Here is a 20,707-nt window from a genome sequence, read left to right on the forward strand (position 1 = left end):
CTTGTCTCGGACCAACTTTTCCGTCTTTTCCACATCTTTGGTCTTTATTTTTATTAATTGGAAAGAGAGCGAGTCGTTAGTTTTGCCGCAGTCCCGGCAGAAAGCGTGCAGGTACATGGGACGGTTGATTTGGATGATGGCCAATGGGGCGCCGGCGAAAAAGTCTCTTTTGTCTTGTTTACGACCGGGGGGCCGACGCAGAGGAGTTTCCAAACTTGCGGCCTGCGTCTCAAAGTCAATTAGGCGCGCGCGCTGACTTTACACACGCACGGGCCACAAACAGCATAAACGCAGTCGTGTGTCAGCGCAAGTCTCTTTCCGAAATTGAGCAAAGTTTGGCCGTTCCGAAAAAGGGAGAGAAAGCAGTCAAAAAGTGCCATGTAAGGGAATTGCCAATGATATTTACTGGATTGCGATTGAAGCTCACGGTTAGTGAAATTAAGCTTGACCACCTATTTTATGAGTGCACAAATCGTAAATTGAATACTTAAAGAGGACCGACCTCGTTTTGGATTGATTATAATGTTCAATTTTTTTCTTACACAACATGACAATACCACAAAGCTGCAATACCGTCTTTCAAAAATTAACGATATAGAAGAAATATTGATATAAAAGGTTAATTTTCTACAAATTTATTATTTATTTATTTTTTTTCATTTAGTTCTAGACATGCCTTTTCATTTGATCAATGATAATTAACAATTTTTATCTATATCATGAATGTAACTTTTATTCCATCTTAATTATTTATATAAAGTAATTCATTTCAATAATCCTAGTTAAAATCGTTGATATCATCTTATACGAGGAATCATATTTTCTGCGTACCACAGAATTAAACATTGATTTTGAATATCATATTTAAAATTTGAAAAAAATTAAAATGGCGATAGAGTTCATGAATTTAAAGAAAATATTCTTAAGGATGAGCGCAAGTTTTATTTTAATAACTTCTAAAGTTTATAAATTCAATTAATAACTTGATCTGATCGGATTCTATAGAGAATATTAAATTTTTGCCGAGCTGTTCCACCTTTGCAGACGTAGAAAGGCAGAACTTCTGCTCATGAACAACTTTCTCCGGTTCTCGAAAGATATGCACCCGGCATGAAAGTTACCTCCCTGTGGACCCATTAAAATTAATACTTTCTCGCGCTCTCGTCGATTGTTACTGCCCTGGACGATTTTATGGGCAATTAAACGATGAGCCGGAAAGTTCCGCTCTTTCAACTGCAGCCAAGTCAATCAATGTTGATTTTCGGTGCCTGTGCTGCACACCTAGGCTGCTCTCTCTCTCGCCTCTTCTGCTTTCTCGCTTTCGCCCGGCAGATTGATATAGCTGCAAAGCCTGGCTGCTCGCCGGGATGAAAGTAAACGCGCGTCTCTGCTTTTGCAAACTTTTCAACTTCTCTCTGCCGTGTCTGTGAAAAGATCCGCATCTCTCTTGACACACTCAGGGAGCGCGCGCCGGCTTAAAAGAGCTCCTCTGCGCTTTTTCTGATTGCCAGCCGAGGTGCTGCTGAAAATTTTATTCAATTTTGATAAAAGGAAGAAGCATTTCTTTGACGGGCTTGTGACGAGGCTTAATTAGAAACGTGCTTTCTCTCATCTGGTACCAAAACAGTTCCACCCCAACTCTTTTTGTGTAATAATAATTTCCGGCTTTCCGCCTCAAATTTAAACAAGAGAGGGTTGTTTTATAATTGCATCCAGGCTGCGATGTAATTAAAAAAAGACTCTGGTGATTTATGTACGGACAAATTGGACCAGAGTGGAGATTTTCATTTCTGTAAGCCATTCTTTGGAGATAAAACAATTATAAGAAGTTGGTTCATTATTTATTTTCTTAGGTCAGTGGAACTAAAAATGAGAAAGTTATAAGTATGTGTGTTGATTTATTATGGCATCAACAATGACTCGCGAATCAAGCTTTAATATGAGCAAGACTGGAGATTTTTTCTGCAAGCTCTTCTTGTGAAATTAAATATTAATAAAAATAAAAATTTCCTTTTTTATCTGGAAGATTAATTAAAAGTCATATCAATTATCTTTAATCGGGGCAATCGAAATGTAAAAATTGGTTTTATCTGTAAACTGTACAAAAGATAATTTAAAAAAAAAAACATACTGGCTGGCTGGCCGAATAATGACAAATTAAATTAATATTTTTTACGTCTACTTCCATCCTTTTTCAATCTCAATCAAACATGCAAATTGAACAAAGGCTATGCTATAATATTTCTCTCGGAATGACATTTTGAACGTATTATTTCACATATCAGATCAGGGCCGACATGACCGCAAGAGACTAATCTTTCTCTGTGCAAGGGCAAATCGCCATTGCGCACCCATGTCGGTGGCGGGCAGACGTATAAGAGCGATTTCGGCGCGTGAAATGAAGTTTGCGAGACGCAATTCGAGCAGAAGAGCGGCCGCAAATGTGCGGTTTCACGGCTCAAGCTCCCTCATCTCGGCGGCCGGGTTTTTGAAACAATGTCGGCCGTGATTGTGCCTCTCTTGCAGGGTCTTATACGCGTTTTACTTGCACCCGCCAGCGCTCTCATGAATAACCTGCACATACCCTGCTACGGGCCTTTTGTTATGCAAATGCACACATACACACGCCTGTTCGCAAATCCGCACACTCGACCACCCGCTCCTTGTAATGAATAAGGATGACCAGCGGCTCGCCAAAATAAATTAATCTTTCAAGGAATGAATGCATATTGCATAATATATATTAAAAAGAAATTCAAAATTCTTAAAACCAAAGTTTTAGACTCCAAAAAATCATGGAAATGAATAGATTGGGCTTTTCCTCGTTGCAATTTTTCTGCAAGGAGGAAAAAGCCCGATCTCTTCATTTCCATGATCATCTCCTCGAGTGTCAACTTCTTCAAACAAATCCAAAGAAATCGTTCACCTTATTCAGCAAAATGGCAATTGATACTTTATAATGGAAATGAACCCTTCGTATTTAAGTGAATATAAATTTAATTTATTGATACATTTTGTGTTAATTAAAATGATAACCAAAAAATAGGGTCAGCGAGGATTTGTATTTTAGCTACCTATTGAGAACTTACTGTAATGTGCCAACAAAGACATTGAAAATATATACCATTTTGAATTTCAATTTGTGTTATCAGGGGGATCTTATGAGCATATTATCTAAAATTTCCAATAAAAAATTTTCTCTTTTAGAAACTAGAATAAAATATATCTATTATGTTAAAAAGGATAATTAAAGAAAATGTAAAATAAATAAATTTATAATCATTGATGATAGAATAAAATAACAGCAAGTAAATATAAAAGTTTAATGATAAAGGTTAAGTCACATACTTACATATTGCAACAAAAGATTAGATCAAGCTAAAAAACCTGCCATAAAATTTTCTTTTCCAATAAAAATAAAATAAAATTCATGTGTGAGTTCAGAAGAGGACGAACTATGTTTTATTCTTCATAAAAAAGACTGGTTTTTATTGTGGCGCCGCAATGCAAGAGAGTTGACCGATATTTGCGGTTCATTCTCAGCCAACGTTTTAGCCTCTGATGGAGAAAAGACTGCGGTCTCGGCTTGCGAAAAACGTGCCGGTGAGCAGGCGTGTTTGCATGATTTGCTATTCTGAGAGGTGCGCGCGAGTTTTGAGTGCCCGTGCAGAGAGCAGAGAAGTCGAGCAATATGCTAATATTACACGATCCTCCTTCGCCGCCGTGTTTATCCGGCCGGAAAAACCTTGCGAAAATAATAAAAATTCCAACTCGATTTTTCTTTAATGTGATTATAACAGTTTTTCATCAAAGCCGCGGCACTTTGACGGGGAACATCAAAGCGCACGTCTAATGCAGCCCTCTCGTTTTATATTATTCAACAATAAAATGCACCACAAACACATCCGAGCTTATCAACGCGGTTGGTTAACGCTCTCTAAAATTTGTTACGTCAGTTCATGCACATTTATTGTGTGTGCATCGATTTGCGCCCGCGGTGGCGCGCGCTGAATTATGCGCGAGTGAATTTTTAATTGATCGGAGCGGCGCAAAACCAACATGAAAGTGCACCAGGGGTTTCATGTTGGCAGCCGTCACACCGCGCGTTGCTCAATCCCTCGGGGAGTGTGGATCAATTCCAACGGGATAATTTAAAGAGGACTTTTGCTAAAAAATTTGCTCGCAAATTCAAACTTAGGAGAATTTGTACTTTAATTAGTTAGAAACGCTGTGACTGACGTTTTAATCTGACAAAAATTGGTTCTTATTGTTAATTATAAATAGAAACCAAGCACGGCCAACAAGTAATTAAAATATAACTTATTAATCCACTGCATTAAGCCAATCTTTAATTATTGTTTTATTTATTTGTAATTTTCAGTCTATTTAATTGGGAATCCAAATCAATCTTGCTCACCTCAATAAAAGTTATGTACTTTTTTTAATATTATTTCACTACTTTTTGCACATATTACTGTATTTTGTACAGATTATAATTACCTTGGTGCAAAAACGTATTCTCATAAAAAAAATGCCGAACTTTTAGGATGCAAATTTAGTTAAAAGAGACCAAGTTAAGTCATTTTCAAACAAAAGATATTAAAACTTAATTCTAATTTTTGTTCTAAAATATAATAATTGCACTAATTTCATTAAAGACAAGGCAGAAGAGGATTTTTTATTTATTAAATAACGTTTGCTTGTCATTTGAATTTTTATATTTGAATTGAAAAATTAAATTAAATTCTGAAAGAAAATGTCATAAACCACTTCAAAGTCTTAACGAATATCAAAATATCCAAAAATATCTAGACACAACACGAAAAAATATTATATTTTCGTTTTTAGCGATTTCTAGTCTTGCATATTATTAAAAATCACAAAGAAATATAAATATCCAAAAGTCAGAATAAATTTGTAGGAATCGAATTAGGTGTTAAAATAAATAAATGACTCACCATATAATGAAATAATAAATAAGTTGCTACAATAAAACTTCCAAAATGATTATAAAAATTCATTACAAAATTATTCCTCTGAAGTTAATAACGTTTGAGGTAGCTGGCTTGAAATTTTCTCCCGCAGAGTTGATCACCGAAATAGTCTCTGTAATAGGCTGGAAATTCTGCAGCTCGGAACCGATTACTCTCGTTTTTTCAATCCTCTGACATTTTCCGCGAGCTCCCGACGTTAGCAGGTCACGCCCGACGCTTCTTTCTTTTTCTCTCTCATCCTCTTCCTTCTTTTATCCTCGTCGGGGAGCCTATTTAAGACGGCTCAGCAGAGCTCTTCAATTTGGAGAAAGGGCACCGGGTGATTCTCGTCTTTGCGAGTTACCAATTTCCCTCCAAAAGACTCCGCCTTATATACCTGCGGGCATTAGCATCGACGGAATTAAATTGAAATTCACTGCAGCCTTGGGGTTTGTCTACTCGTGGAAATTTAGCCAGCGGGCGGCTTGATTTATATTCATGAGCTGATAAAAATTCAAATTGAGCAGCACAACACCGACTCGCTGATATACGATTTCTTCATTTTTCGTGCTGCTTTCATGAAGGAAGGTCAGTGCTGCCGAAATCTTGATAACTATGCGCCTTGAACAGTTTTGGAATTTCCTTTTCCTGTGCAAATTTGCATATCTGTAGATCTGGAAACAATTTCAACATTAATGTATCCTTTCAAAGCTAATGGATGTTATCGAGGAAATTTTTTATTGCCATCAACTCTAGTGATAAAGTCAGTGTTGAAATGAGATAATAATTAATTATTATCAATCACAATTATCCTAGAACAAAAATTTAAGGTATTTTAGGTGTAAACTTTTTTATTTTTTTTTATTACTTTTCATTTACATAGTGTTTAATCAAGATTTATTCTACTTTTTTCCCATAAAATAATAATTTCAATTTTGAGGAGTTCGCTTGTGGCGCAAAGTTTCCCTGTCCATGAACCCAAGAAAATTTCCTTTGCAACTAAAAATTTCACTCTATACATTTTTCATGAATTTTTACACGACGGTATTTTTCAGACGACTTTGTCTAATTCAGTTAAAAGTTATGAAGAAGCGAGTTGCTCTCTAAAAAGTTTCCACGTGCAAAAATATTACTTCTGAGCCAGGCCTGCACAATGAGCGGCGCCGAAAATAAGTCCAGGATTCGCCATAAACCGTGCTGGAAGTGTTGGTACACTTACGGTCGGCTGTCATAATTTTCACTCAACAACCGCCCTGTCGACCTTCAGGCTGGTAGAAGTTTTATTTTTAGGGCCGGGTGCGGAATGAGCTCCAAAATTAAGCGCAAAAATATATTCGGCCAAGTGAAAAGAAAATCATGCAGACAAGGTGCATGCGAAAGTTCTGCACAGCCCATTTCTCCTCCGTTCTCTCTTTTTATTTTATTCAACGGAGCAAAAAGAGATGCTCCTTTTCGCCCTTTACGGCGTCCCACCCCCAGCTTTGTGAAATATTAAAACAAAGAGTTATTTCGCAGCCGTGTTGCCGTCGGGCGCACAATTCCGCGTCTTTTGATGGCGCAGCTCCCGGATCCTCTTTGTATTCTGACCTGCGCTGCCGCTGCGCTGATGAGGGACCGCAAAATTGTGCCTGTGCAACTGCGGAATAGAGGAATTCGCGACCAAGGGATTTCAGGGAATTTGCATTTTGGATTACCTTGCTCGAGAGGAACTCTCACCAAGGCCGATCAAAATTATCTCACTTTCGCTCAGTCTTTTGTTTATTAAAATTATAACAAAAGTAATTATTTTATAACTTGTGTTTTTTTTAAACTCAATATTAAGTAATTATTTTTATTAATTAATAATAAACTGTATTAATAAGTTTTATATTATTTTTTTTTTTATTAAATGAGGGGCATAAATTTATTGAAATTTTTTATTTTTCCGAACCTTATTATGCATTTATTTGTGATAATTGTTACGGAATCGATAATTAATGATATTTAAATGTTCTACTTGATCATCTACGCAAGAGGAATTAAAACTTCACTTACAGCTACCTTTACTTGTCTTGTATTACATAAAATTATAGCGCAATTAGCATAAAAAACTAAGCAGCTCAAAACACTAAGACAAATGCTCATAATTTAAATTCCTGCGAAACCGGAAAGATTTCCTTTAATTCGATCGCTCTTAAATTTTTCAGGTGTGTGTTATTCACATAACACCGGCTATTTCCATTAAAATTCACGATCGGAATAGATTTAATAACAGATCAGATACGAGCCATTCTTTGTTTTTAGATTGAAAAAACTTAACTAGCTGTCACATTTAAAATTCAGTCCCGAATTAAGAATAATGGTACCGAAATAGATTCGGCTCAGCACGCGGCACCCCTGCGAGCTCTTTCTTTTTTCACACGTAATACGGGCGGCAGATTGGAGTGGCTCAAATTGGATTCCTCATGGCTACTTTTTCTTCTCGTTCTTCTTCTTCATTCCCTTTCTTCTTCTCATCGTGTTCGAATATCGAAAAATAATCAATCACTCGTTGCCCGCAATCTGTTCGCTGAAAATGAATTCCGTTGGCGAAAACCTGTTATCTCTCTGTTTAAATCAAGGCCGAGGTGTTGGTAGGGAGAAAAACAACTGACCTGCAATCAATCAAACTTGCACGAAAGCGACGGCTCGACCTTTTCGCTTCTCCATCTTTATTTAGTCCCGATGGATTTTCAATCATCAATTTTGCAACAAAAAGCAAATGCCGCCGCATTTATTTCGGCCGGACGTCACCAGGGAAACAAGCGAGAGAGTGTCCTGAAGCCACGGGAGATGCTTTGTGCTCCGCATCCTCTACACCTTTTTTGCGGCTGCCGCTCTTGCAAATTTACACAATTGGGAAAACATGCACCATACCTTTATTTGCTCTCCGTTTTTTTAGTCACGCTGTGCACATTTTATATTTGCTTTTGTGTGATTTTGTTTTAAAATGTTCATGGTTTTCTTCACAAATGCAAAGGTGGTTTTTTGAGTTAAATGAACAAACCGGAACAAAAGCAATAATTTTTGTTTTTTAATTAAAATTTTTTTTCCTCAAATTAAATATAAATTATCAATTTAAACTTTAAATGGTTCAAATCAAAAGCAATTGCGCTTAAAACGATCTTAGTTCGCGCTTCCTTACCATTTGCTTTTAGAAATACGCTTCAATTGAGCTTCATTTGCACTTAGTTTACCATTCATTTTTTGAGTTACTTCAGCTTTTATTCGACATAAATTTAATACCGCTTGAATTGCGCTTTAAATACTTTTCAGTTGTGCCTTCGAAGACCTTCCTCCCCCCACTCTGAGATAGATACTTTTCTTAACCGCTTAATTTGCTGCATTGATGCCTTTTGTGTGTTTCTTTCTGTTGGTGAGTAAAGCAATATACGTTTTGGTGATATTTTATGCATTGCGTAGACGGTGGTTGGTTTTTGTGTTTTGTGAATTATTTTTGATCGCTGTGTATTCTTTAGTAGTCTTACAAATCATTTAAAGGTTATTTTTGCATTTCTTATTTTTTTTTTGGTGGTGAGTGGTGAATTGTTACTTGTTCCTTGGTGTTTTGTATGCATTGAAAGGGCGGTTTCGTGTTCTTTTCGAATATTCACTATTAACTCATTTTTTGCATAGTTGTATTTTTCAAATTGTGTAAATATTGTGAGTTTTTTGTTTTGTTTTTGTTTTGCAGGAAGCACCTGACAATGTATAATTTTGTGCTTCTCGTGGAAATTTAAAGTCGTAATTTATCGTATTTTTTGTGTGTGTTAGTTATATCATTTTAAGTTATATATCTAGTTCCAATCGTTCAACACGAAGAATTCTTTAGGTTTTCAAGAAAATATTTATTGGATTTGAATTTAGGGCAATTATGGGGAACTCATCCAAATAAATGACAAAAACAAAACTTATGTTCTTGCTTCAGAAATCACATGCATTGCCATAAACGAGAAATTCTAAACAATTTTTGATTCACACAACACGTTAGTTTTTATTCCAGAGCCACATCACTTTTTCCTGAAAGCATTGTGCTTTATAAAAATACACCCGCCACTGTAACTAGATTTCCGTGCACGAACAGTCCACAGGGATTTTATTTTTGCGGGCAGCTGAATTAATGGTGCACACCTCCGACTTGCACACGAGAAGGGCGGCGAGCGAACAAACTCGCACACACCTTTAAAAGGTTTGCTCTCTGCTGGTGCTGCAGAAAAAAAAGCAAGAATGTGTACAAATAAATGTGGAGCAGGGCAGGAACCCCAAGCGGCCGAGACGTTGCAAATAAAACTAATGTACAGAGCAAGTACGTGAACGTAAGGGTATGTCATTATTATTTTTCACCTTTTGCAATTGCAATGTACGGTATGTGTGGCACAAAAGCGGCTCTGTTCCCAGTAAAGTTTTATTACACGGAGAGGGCTGTGAGAACCGGCGCGGAGGACGCATCGCCCATTTCTCATCATTACCGCGTAAATAATTCGCGCACACACAAAGAGCGCTGCTTGATCTCGCCGGGGAATCGCTCATTCTCATTACGGCCCCGGCTTTACAGCATTAAATGGTTTAATTGAGTTATAACTCAGTTAAAATGCTTTTTACTTTTTGTTTCCTCGCACAGAGGCTTAAAACAACAGTCCTAATTTATCAGAAAACCGAGCAGAGAGAGTATTTATTTGCTGACTCCATAAAATTATACAAGCCGCTCGTCAGTCATGTTTTACAGGTTGCATAATTTCAACTCTTTTGCCGTCAACAGCTCGAAAATGAGAGAAATAAGAAGTTGAATAATTCTGGTGGGAGTGTTTTTCTTTTTTTAAATGTAGTAGAAATTATTTGCAAAATTAAATATAATTCTCGTTTCTAAGCCTTTTTGATTTGATTATTGGTTTTGTTTCAATCCCCGCCAAATAAATTGCATTAAATCCAGACAATAGGAACTTTCCATTAATACATTAGCCGACATCAATCTTCATGCAACTTTTTGTCTTTGTACACGTCCCAGTTTGTCGAAGTAAAGAAGCAAGAAGAGAAATGTCGTGCAATTTTGGCGTGGCGAAAATCCTTGCAGGTGAAGAAGCAATTAGAAGCAGAGCCCATTCATTACACGCTGTTTAAAAAACCCGAGCAATAAGCTCTTGCCGCGTGTGTCTTTTCGCAAGTCGTTTATTTTCCGTTCTTTCTTTTTTCTCTGTCGGCTCACGTCTGCTTCTGCGATAGTTTCATTTCACCGTCGCGTGTGTGTGTATATTCTTGTGTTGGTTTTGTTAACGGGGCGAAAGCAAACAGCCGCGAGTATAATTTTTTAACTCTTTGGCAACGTCTTTTCTTTTCTCACACGGGGCGAGAAAATGTCTCACGTCGCTCGGAATTTAATTAAAATTGAAGACACTGACAAAGTTTTTCAGCTGAAGTCTTGCTTACTCTTGAGCCATTCCAAGCATGCTTTGAGAAGTAGGGAAAGTTTTCCTGAAAAAGAAACGACTTCTGTTTTCCGAGAGAGCCCGTCTCATTTTAATATGTAAAATATGTTGCCATTCTCGAAATTCTTTCCTTCCTAGGGGAGGGTTGCAATATTTCCGCTGCTTTTATTTTACATCCACTCTTACTATCGACCGAGAGTTGTGCCTTTTTGTGACTCTTTCATGACAGCTTATTTATGGTTGGTCGTGTTCATAAAAAGCTATATGTGTGATTAAAGTGCGTGCATTGGTTCAAAATCAATTCGTCCTTGCCACCACCGAACAGCTCCTTTAAATTCCAATGAGAGGGGAGCAGATAAAATAAAGCTGCTGGAAAAGAGAGCGGAGAAAGAGGGCACACATACACGCGATAAATTATTCATGCACCCCCATTGAAAGTGGGTTGATCGCCCAATGTACATTTGAAAGTCTCCAAAAACGACGGTTATATGATATAATATTTTCTCTCATTTCAGCGGGCCTTATCTTTTGTGCGAGACTGCCAAGGAATAGATCATTTCTTTTATTGCAAAAGCTGCTGCAACATAAAAAAAAATAATGATAAGAGCTGTGATAAACGGCCGGGAATTTCTTCTATTCAAATTGTGCAGACAATTCAATTTTGAGGCCAAATATATCAAAATGCAATAACTTTTACTCAAATATAAAAAATAATCATGCTAATTTCATTGATAATAAAGGGATTGCAATAATGACAAAAGTTTAAAACAGCATTTATCAGAGATAAAATTCCATACTATAATACCCATAATATTTTGTGATAATGGTTTTCATACTAAAGCCATTTTATCATATATTTACTGACACCCCAGTGTAAAGTTGATAAAATTCCAATGTAAAAGTTATTGTGTTTAGAAAATTATGACAATTTATTACAAGAATGTTTTATTTTCAGTTCTTAAAATTTTAATTTACAAATCATTAAAGTATGATTTGTAATTTTTTATTTGGAAAAATTAGATTTATGCATGCAAAAACGTGGCAATCTGATTTGCACAAAAACAGTTTTAGAAACCAGAATAAATAAAAAATAATTGTTTCAAGAAAACAATTAAGAATTTTTTTTTACCATTTCGTATACAAAGAAAAAATATAAAATGCTCGTGCTAAAATTTATTGTGCTTTCAGCAGAAGTGAGCCCATCACATTGTTTCCAATTTCCAACCCACGATTCTTGCCCCTTTCGGAACGAAATTCCAACGGTCAATAAACTGGTGTTGTAACAGCAGCCTGTGCTGTGTCCCTACACGGACACACCACATAAAACAATTCCGGCCGGCAATTGGGCGGCAGCTCGGAGAGAGATGATTTTGAATCGGTGCCCAGTTGATCTCTCGCAGGTCACGCTCCGCAGACACGGCAGCGATATTTCACCGCGCTTGTTCCAAAAAGTGCGACACTTCGGTGCCAAAAGAGCCATAATCGCAGAGGCCGAGCACACGTTTCAAGCGCCCCCGGCCGGCGGCTCTTTAATGGGTCCACGATGGTGCATCCGAGGTGCATTTAATGAGCGGCGGTGGTGTCGGTCGCGGCGGACAAAGGGCAATTAGTCGAAACTCGCTAACCGGCACGTTCTGGGCGCTGGCCAAACGAGCTAACAGGTGAAAAGTGCACCTTAAACAGCCTAGGCTTGGAACAAAAAGAGCTCTAATTTAGGTATTTAAATCTAGGAACATAAATATTGTTATATTTAGTAAAATAAAATTATAACTATAAATATAAATAATGAAGACCTAATTCCTTTTAAATTTATTTTTATCAACGCTTATTATAATAAATAAAAAGTTTAACCATTATTACATTTATTTTCATTATGCTGCAAATTGTAGAAAAGAAAACTTGAATTATTAAATTAACACTATAGATTGTAAAGAGCATTTTACAAGATAAAAAAAAATGTATTTAAATTTTAATGTGAAACATAAAGGATTAGGGATAACGATGAAAATTAATTTCAATTTGACATTGACAAGACTATGCAATAATGGATAGCACTTTTGTTATATCTCATAATAATATAATAATACAATAAATGAATAAATTCTTTAATTAATATGTTGAGCTTCAAAGATCGATGTAATGGAAATAAACGATATCTAGACATAAATATCAGTGAATTTTACTTCATACTTACTTTTAGATGCTGAAATCTACAGGGCATACCATAGCTAAAGAAAATTTATGTTTTAATGATGTTTGCAAAGAAGTTGTATAGAGCTAGAGGGAAATTTAAGATGTTTTTTTCTAAAGAAAAAGCTCAAGGAAAAATGGTGAATTCTCTTTGAGCAGCTCATATCCGTGATTTTAATAGAAACAAAAAGAAGCATTTATATACCTCTTCCCTCTTTCGTGCCGAGTGGTACCAAGAGATGCAGCATTTATGAGTTGCCGCTGATGCTCTTTTCCATTTTCCTCTCCACTTTTCCTTCCGCCCTAATGAGAAAAAAAAAACACGTCGCAGTGCCAAGTCCCAACATTTCAAAGCAGCCAGATTGGCAAAAAAAAGAGAGGTATAAATCCAGGCGATGGAGGATATTTTTGCACTCATCGCTCTCTCTGCAGCGTCTTTGTCTTTCGCGCCTGATCGGGCACTTTGCGCTCAGCAGCTGAGATAAATTAGTGCAAAGACGAGAGTGCAAAATCCGGCTCAAGGAAAGAAAAGGACAAGGGAAGGAAGCGTATTTCACGTTTCTTATAGAATGTAAGCTTTATTAAAGAGAATCAAAACATGGTGGATAATAATTCTTGATCAAAATGCTTTACTCATGAATAATTATTAATACAAAAAAACATGATTTTTATAAAACGTTTCTTATTAAGCAATATGCTTTGGAAATTAGTTAAAAAATTTGTATCATTATTTAAATAACTTATAGAAAAAATTTAGTATTTATGATGCAAAATTTACAAATTAATTAAAGACCAGTTAAATACTATGAAAATATTGTTTTCTTAATATTGTTTTAAATTCTAATTTCATAACTCGCGCTTTTTCCTCTTTAATTTCCATAAAATTATATAGTTACTTTGACGGTCTGAATTTTGAATCATTATGGCGTTCAAGGATCACAAAAAGCATCAAAATACCAGACAATAAATCAATAATTATTTTACAGAATAAAAACTAGCGAAAAAATTTTTAACGATAGCAGGAACTTTCAATTATCAATATTTATATGAGAGAGTATTTCCTTCAAAATCTTACTAGTAAATAAATTCATGTTAAAAAAGCGTACTAAATGTTGTGACAAACTATTGCTAAAACTGTGTACTGTACTGATATAAACGAAAAAATATCATTTACTTTGGAGATTTTTTTTTATATAATTTCATTAGCTATTTTTATGACATAAAACTAAAATTATATAAAACGTTATCTTAAATTGCTTTCAGGAGCTGGTGTATGGCGGACCAAGCGAGGGTCGGAACTGGCGAGGAATTTTGCTGTCCCTGCTGGTGATCAGCGTGGTCATCATGGGCATCATCTTGGCCATCTACACGCTGGGCTACGTGGACGAGCTGCTGTACTGGAGCGGTCGGCGGATGAGCCTGTCCGAGGTGCTGGGCGACGACCTGCGGCCGCACCGGCTGCCCTCGGCCTGGCTCTCGGCGCACCACTTTGTCTTCCACGCCGACGACGGCTCGCTGGCGCTCTGGAGTGTGCACACCGGCGCGATCACCACCCTCGTCACAAACCACACCATGGTGAGTGCAGAAAGAAAACAATGAAATAGAAGCGAAAATCCCCTGCTATTTTTTTTCTCGCGGACGCCAACGCGCTTGATGAGCCTAGGGGCATTTTGGCCGCGCTGATTAATTTCAGCTCGTTTTTCAGACACGCTCCCTTTGTTTTGCACGCTCCAGAGCTTTTATTATTATTTTTCTTGGTGCAAAGTTTCCTCGCCAATTTGTCATAAAGTTGCTGAAACTTCACTTTTTTGTTATTTGCGCTTTCAATCCCATATTGCACCCAATACAAACATTTATTTTAAAATCATTTGCAAAATTTGTAAAAAAAAAATGAATTAAAATTTCAGTACGTATTTCAAATGAAAACCATTGCAGTTATACAAAAAAATAATATCATCCTTACGGTATTTGGTGAAATTTTGTACATATTTCTTTAAAACAAGGATATACAATAATCAATAATTTGAGAATTGAGCTTTTACCAATAATTAAATTCCCAAATTTTTGTGGCAGCTTTTTTTTAAATATGTTTTTTGGGAGAGACATTGACATGCTGTACATATTAATTAATTTGTGAACAAATTATTCTTCATAAGCAAAACTTACAAAAGAGCCACATCAACGTGATTAGAAAAGTTTCACACTTCTGTAAATTAATGATCATGATCAGATCAGCGCGACTTTGAACAAAGCAAAATCTTATTCCTCATCCGATATCGCGGTGCTCTTTGTTATCCAGCAAAAGAGAGAAATGGAAAGTGCAAGCGTCGGCACAAGTTTATTCGTTCCGTGTCAAACTCGCTTTTCCGATAATACCATCCGTTTGCTAATAACACACTGTGCGAGGATAAATGGCATGTAACGGATCCATATCTCTCTCGTAAATACTCTCGCGGGAGGAAGGACAAATTGATTCGGGAAATATGCCACGGCTGGACTTGTAATTTTACGCTCAGCTGACTTTTCCAGCGGTGGATGACGCGCTTCCGATTCAATCGTCGAACATACATTATAGAACAAGGATCCGCCGACAAACGGATCAAACTGTTGGAAACAATCTTACAGCACTGCCGCAAGCAACTTAAAGATTGTCTAAAACCATTTTAATATTTCTAAGTAAGTAATTTTCTATTTCCACGGCCGTATCAAATTCCTTCAACACATTTTCAAGACTGAAGACTGATTTGAGAAATTGATTAGCTGAAAAAATGATCAAAAAATAAAAACATTTTAAACCATTGTGTCATTAGAATAGAATTATCTTATTTTATAATTTTCCAATATTTTTTTTTGTATAATATAAAATTTTTTCAAATAATTTATTAGTGAATTAATTATTATTTCATATACAATTTTTTATATAATTAATATTATTTTTTTTAACGTTAAGACATAATATCAACAGGATTACTTGTAGAAAATCGGAATACAATAATCAGATTTGCATTTATACCTACTATTTATGCAACTTGAATAACTTAAATTATTTTAGAATAATGAATAATTATTAATAAATTTCAAAAATTAAAGTGAGTATTATCCATAATTAAATTAATCACATAAGAAAAAATGTGTATATCAAAAATTAATTTAAATTGTAATAAATGAAAAATGTTTTTACTACAATGTGAAAAGTTTGTATATCATAACTCAACAAATTATAATTAAATAAATGTATTGAAAAAATTTTAAACTGACATTACTGTTGTAAAATTTTGATTATTAAAACAGTAGTGTTTTTAATGATCACATAGTTTTCATTTTAGAGCAGCTTTTATCCCCCGTTGTAATTAAAAGCCTTCTTCATCTTTGTATTTAAGCGAATGCAAATTGTTTCCATGTCTTTATAGCCCTTTATTTAAGCACTCCCTCTGGAATGCATTTGGACGATGAGCCTCAGCCGGCGGCAAATCATCCCGTAATAAATTCATGCCTACCGGATCTCATAGAGACCAAATTATGGGCAAATTATTCAAATTGCGCCCGCCCAAGTGGCCGTTAAGTTAAGCCAAAAATGGACCCCTATATTATGCCTCATATAAAAATGAGACATGTCATGTTTTTAATTATTTCACGCTACCGGGTCGAGCTCATAGCAGAAGAAAATGACTTTTTACCTTTCAAGGGAGCGTCATGGAATTTGCATGAATTTGCAGTTCCAGAGCTGTGAGCCACTTTGCGCCCAAGAACTATTTCACCTTTTACGGACTAACACTGATGCTAATAACAATTAAACTTTCGTAATTTCTAAGAGCAGCAGATGGGCCTTAAATGGTCAAATAACGCCAACCATAAGTGTAAATTCCAAGCGGCTTCTGTCATAGAGTTGTCCCGTTGGCGTTGTAAATCTTGAAAAATGTTTCTTGGTAATGTCTAATGTCGCCACTCGCATGTTTGTAGCACTATTTTTTTTTTATAAAATCTAGCGGCAAAAATAAGATTGGAAGCAAAAGGTGGTGTGAGCTGTACAAACACTACAAACAGAATTGCATTGCAAATTTCAATGTGGGCAGATATTTGGTAGCATTTTAATGACATTTTAAAATTAAATTTAAGGTTTCTATAATAATCTCAAGTGGATAGATGATGTTTTTATTTGTATAATTTTAGTGGATATAATATAAAGAAGACCAAAGAAAAAAATTTATTTTTGCAATGAAAAATTTAAATGTAACAGTCGTTTTTCTCATTTAAAAAAAGAATCTTCACTTATATTTATTACAAAATTATTTTTATAACATAATAAATACAAAAAACATTCTAACTATTCTACTCTGATGTCTCACTTTTCATTTTCAACAAAGCTCATTTATTAAAATAAAGTTCGTGTGCTGAAAATGTGTCAAAATAATATGTTGTGCAATGTGTTTGCGCCATGATTACAAGATGTTGTGCTGCTTTTGATAAGCACTTTCTGGCGCGCACAGCTTGCGAGAGCAATGATAATATTTCTGCAGCATCTTTCTTCTCTCGTCTTTTGGCAAAAATACACACGCAAAAGCAGCGCCGGCAAACTAACACAATCTCTTTCTAGCCGACTGGGCCGGAGTAACGACGCTATTTGCGTCAGCTTTTCGTGTCAAAGAAAACTTTTCTCGTGGGCAAACCGGCAAAGGTTCTCTCTCGATTTCAATTTCCGCGCCGGTGTAATAAAAAATTCGATAATATAGTTTCTATTGAATTATCGGCGTGCTACATCTTCGGATTTGCCCAAGTTTGGTGTGATTGATATTTATATTCACGGATAGAATTTCAGATGAATTCTTTTGTGCAAACACGATAAATCGATATATTCATATAACTTTGACATTAATCAAGAACAAGCCTCTCAAGCGTAATTTATCGGGGAAACTCGCATTGTGTAAATAATTTAATCAAGCGTAATGAGGAGAAATCTTTTTTCTGTTTTTCCAAAAATAACTTTCCTTATTTTTCCATTCAGTGTCAAAAATGTGAATTTGAATGAAAAAAGCATTTAAATATTTAATTGAGGCAATATTAAAAAAAAAATACAAGTTGGTCTTTTCAAATAGCGGCACCTCAGTCAGGAGTGAAAATGCGAAGCTGAACAATATGCTTTTCTGCGAGGGACAGCTTTGTGCAAAATGCACCGTCCTGTAACAGGCTCGCCCATTCAGACAACTCATCGTGCAAATGCACTCTCTCTGCTCAAATCGCAGGAAGCAAGTTTGCCGAGCACTCGTCAGCAACCCTGGTACATAGAGTATATGTATGTGAAGGACACACACGGACATAATGCAAATTCCGGAGAGATGTAATGCTCGCTCCGTACGTACATGGAAGATGCTCACTCGCAGTCGGCCAGGTTGGAGCAGTATTAGCGTATTTAGCAAAAGTACAGAGTTTCATTGTGTGCGACCCAGAACTGGCGCACACGGCCGCTGAAAGGAGCGAAACTCGCTAATGCACACATGCAGAGATAAATTCACTTGTAATTAAAGCTAATCCGGGTCTATTCAAGTGTGCAGCTTCCTCAAGTGGCTCGTCCGTTTCGCTGCAGCATTTGCTGGGAGAGATGCTAATCAGCAAGAATTAAGTCGAGTTTGATGTCTGTTTGTTTGTTTGTTCCGCTCGGATTGTTTTCTGCATGCCGGAGAGTGGATTTCGCGCCATTCTTTGTATAAACAGATTAAAATTTGATTCTGTGGCGAAAGTTTGGTGGATATTGTTGTTGTTTGACAAGAATCGCCCGCAGCTGCCGCAAATTGGAACTGGCGGGATTTACAATACAATTGTGGGAAAGCAAAATTGTGTGTGATCAGCGTGCAAAAAATGAGCACAGCCATGTCCTGAATACGGATAACACTTTAATTATTAATTTCCATGGCAAAGAATGGAAAGTTTTTTAAATTTCTACTGAAAATTTTCAAAGAAAGCTTTTTTTGTTTAATTTAAGTCGCTAAATAATTAATGTGTGAGGAGGTTGATGTATTTAAATGGTCAGATGATTTTGTTGCCATCAATTTGTTTGTAAAATTGAATTTTAATATGAGATTAATTATTGTTTATTTTTTAAATTTCTTTGCAATAAGTTTTTACTCTGTTGAAGTTATTTTATATCAATTTTTAAAAGGTTTTTTGCGTCTCTCAACACCCTCTGCCTTGAGTTTTTTAGCTTTTTTTTGCAATTTCCTCTTGACAAGTAGGAGTGACGTTTCTAGAAGCTCAAGAGGCGTCGCGTTGCTGCGGGGGTGTTCTTACCGAGAAGCAAAACCGACCCGGAAAGAGCATCCCTGCACGCGCCCGGGGGTGCTGCTTCATCAGGCAGCCCCAGTCAAAACAAAAAGGGACCCGAACGAACGAGAGCGGTGCGAGGCAGACGTTTAATTTGCGGCGAGAGCGGAGCCTTGTAAAATGTATTTGCGGCGGCCGAGAGCAGATGCCTCCTCAGGGGCGCCGCCAAAAGAGTCTCGGCGGGGGCGGAAGATGGATGGTGCCCTTGCTTAATCTGCACGATGCGATTCCTCTTCCGCTTTTCGTTCGACGAATAATTTCTCAGCGCGGAAAAAACATTCTCTCACACGTGACGACACAAATTGTCGACGCCATGCCCTGAATATTGTCTGTACTTTTTGCTCACTTCGCCTCTCGAGAGGGTGTTTTATGGCATAGCCCAGGGGAAATTTTGCAACGTTCAAATCAAAGTTAGTCGCGTTTGCAAAAAGGGGTAGAAAAATATTAGATCAATATAAAGAAGTACAGTTTACCGCATTTCTCATGATAATTTGAATTCGTATTTTTAGGAACAGCTAGGTGAACAAAAAAATTATTATTCAGTCAATTACTAGATTGAAATTTTTAGGTAAAGAAAGAAATATTATTTTTATAAAAAACTATATCACGTGTACTGTAATCAAATCGGAAGGCGCATGATGATTTTGTTTTTAAATTTAATATTTCAGTGTTTTTACTTATTTCCCAAAATTGTACAAAGAATCGTGTTAATCAAATCTGAACTTTTTTTACCTAGTTCAGGCTGCAGTGCGGCGAGCCTCTTGGTAAAAACTCGATATTGAGTTTCAGTGAGTTAGTTCTTCACTGGCAATTTTTTCCCAAACAATCTTTCACAATTGATTGTCTTGACTTTATGCTTATGGAGAAAATTAATTGAATATGGAATTTGTATTCAAGTTTCATTATAATTAAATGTCTATCACTTATAACAATGGCTCTGAATGTTGACAACATTATAAATTATTATTTAGCTATTAATAATCTATGTGCTTTGGATTTTTTAAATTATAATTAAAGTTTTCCCTACAGTAACGATGCCCTTTCTGTTTTTGGTAACATCCTAGTAATGGAGAAATTTATAAAATAATACATTATATTTATAATAAAAGTAAAAAAAATTAAAATAAATTTTAAGACAAATAAAAAAAATATATATGTACTCATATTAAACCAAATTTTTTCGGTTGTTATATAAAATTTACTAGTTAAAACATTTACACACCCTTCATTTGCATTTTGGAAACTAATATTTCATTCTGCTATCGGTCGCCGGACTCCATACAACACCTCGAAATTGCAACTAGAACCGTTTGTGCGTCGCTTTATTTGAATGTCCCCCTACAGAATCCACTGACGCTCGATCGTTAGCCACCGAAACTCGTCCGCCCACCACACCACACAACCCTTTGATCTGCGGAGCTTGCAATCCATGCGCTCTCGCTCCAGGGCCTTGTGATGGAATAGGCTGTCGTCGGCTCGGCTGCTTATTGTGTGTGGGAGCAGAATTATATTACGCAAGGCGGGCTCCTTCTTGTTGCCTTTCGCGGAATAATCGTGCGCACACACCAAGTAGAATAATTCTGCACTATGAATGTGTACTCAGCGAGTCAGTGAATGTAAGTCCATATATTAAGCAGCCGTTTGTACTACAGAGCGAATATATTACTTCGTGTACCAGTCGGAAGTACTATAAAATTATAAGAGGCAGACAGACTTGTATCGCCTGACTGCTGACATGAAAGCTTACAATCAATGCACTGAAGCTGTAAATGCTTTCAACCTCTTCAT

At 36.3% G+C, this 20,707-nt stretch overlaps 1 protein-coding gene across 10 annotated transcripts in view; it reads left to right on the forward strand.

Annotated features, from left to right (window-relative positions):
- LOC132202699 (inactive dipeptidyl peptidase 10) overlaps window positions 1-20,707 on the forward strand; it is a 69,649-nt gene that overhangs the window by 36,712 nt on the left and 12,230 nt on the right. For 7 of the 10 annotated variants that reach the window (XM_059629781.1, XM_059629782.1, XM_059629783.1 and 4 more), the window contains one exon: window positions 13,868-14,179. In XM_059629781.1, the coding sequence (XP_059485764.1) occupies window positions 13,868-14,179 (312 nt within the window). Of the gene's footprint in view, window positions 1-214; window positions 429-8,267; window positions 8,368-13,867; window positions 14,180-20,707 lie in introns of those variants that run through there. The other 3 variants (XM_059629788.1, XM_059629787.1, XM_059629786.1) reach the window with 3 other exon arrangements.

Source organism: Neocloeon triangulifer, unplaced genomic scaffold, assembly GCF_031216515.1.
Source record: "Neocloeon triangulifer isolate White Clay Creek 2 clone unplaced genomic scaffold, ASM3121651v1 ptg000015l, whole genome shotgun sequence".
NCBI classification, from domain to species: domain Eukaryota; kingdom Metazoa; phylum Arthropoda; class Insecta; order Ephemeroptera; family Baetidae; genus Neocloeon; species Neocloeon triangulifer.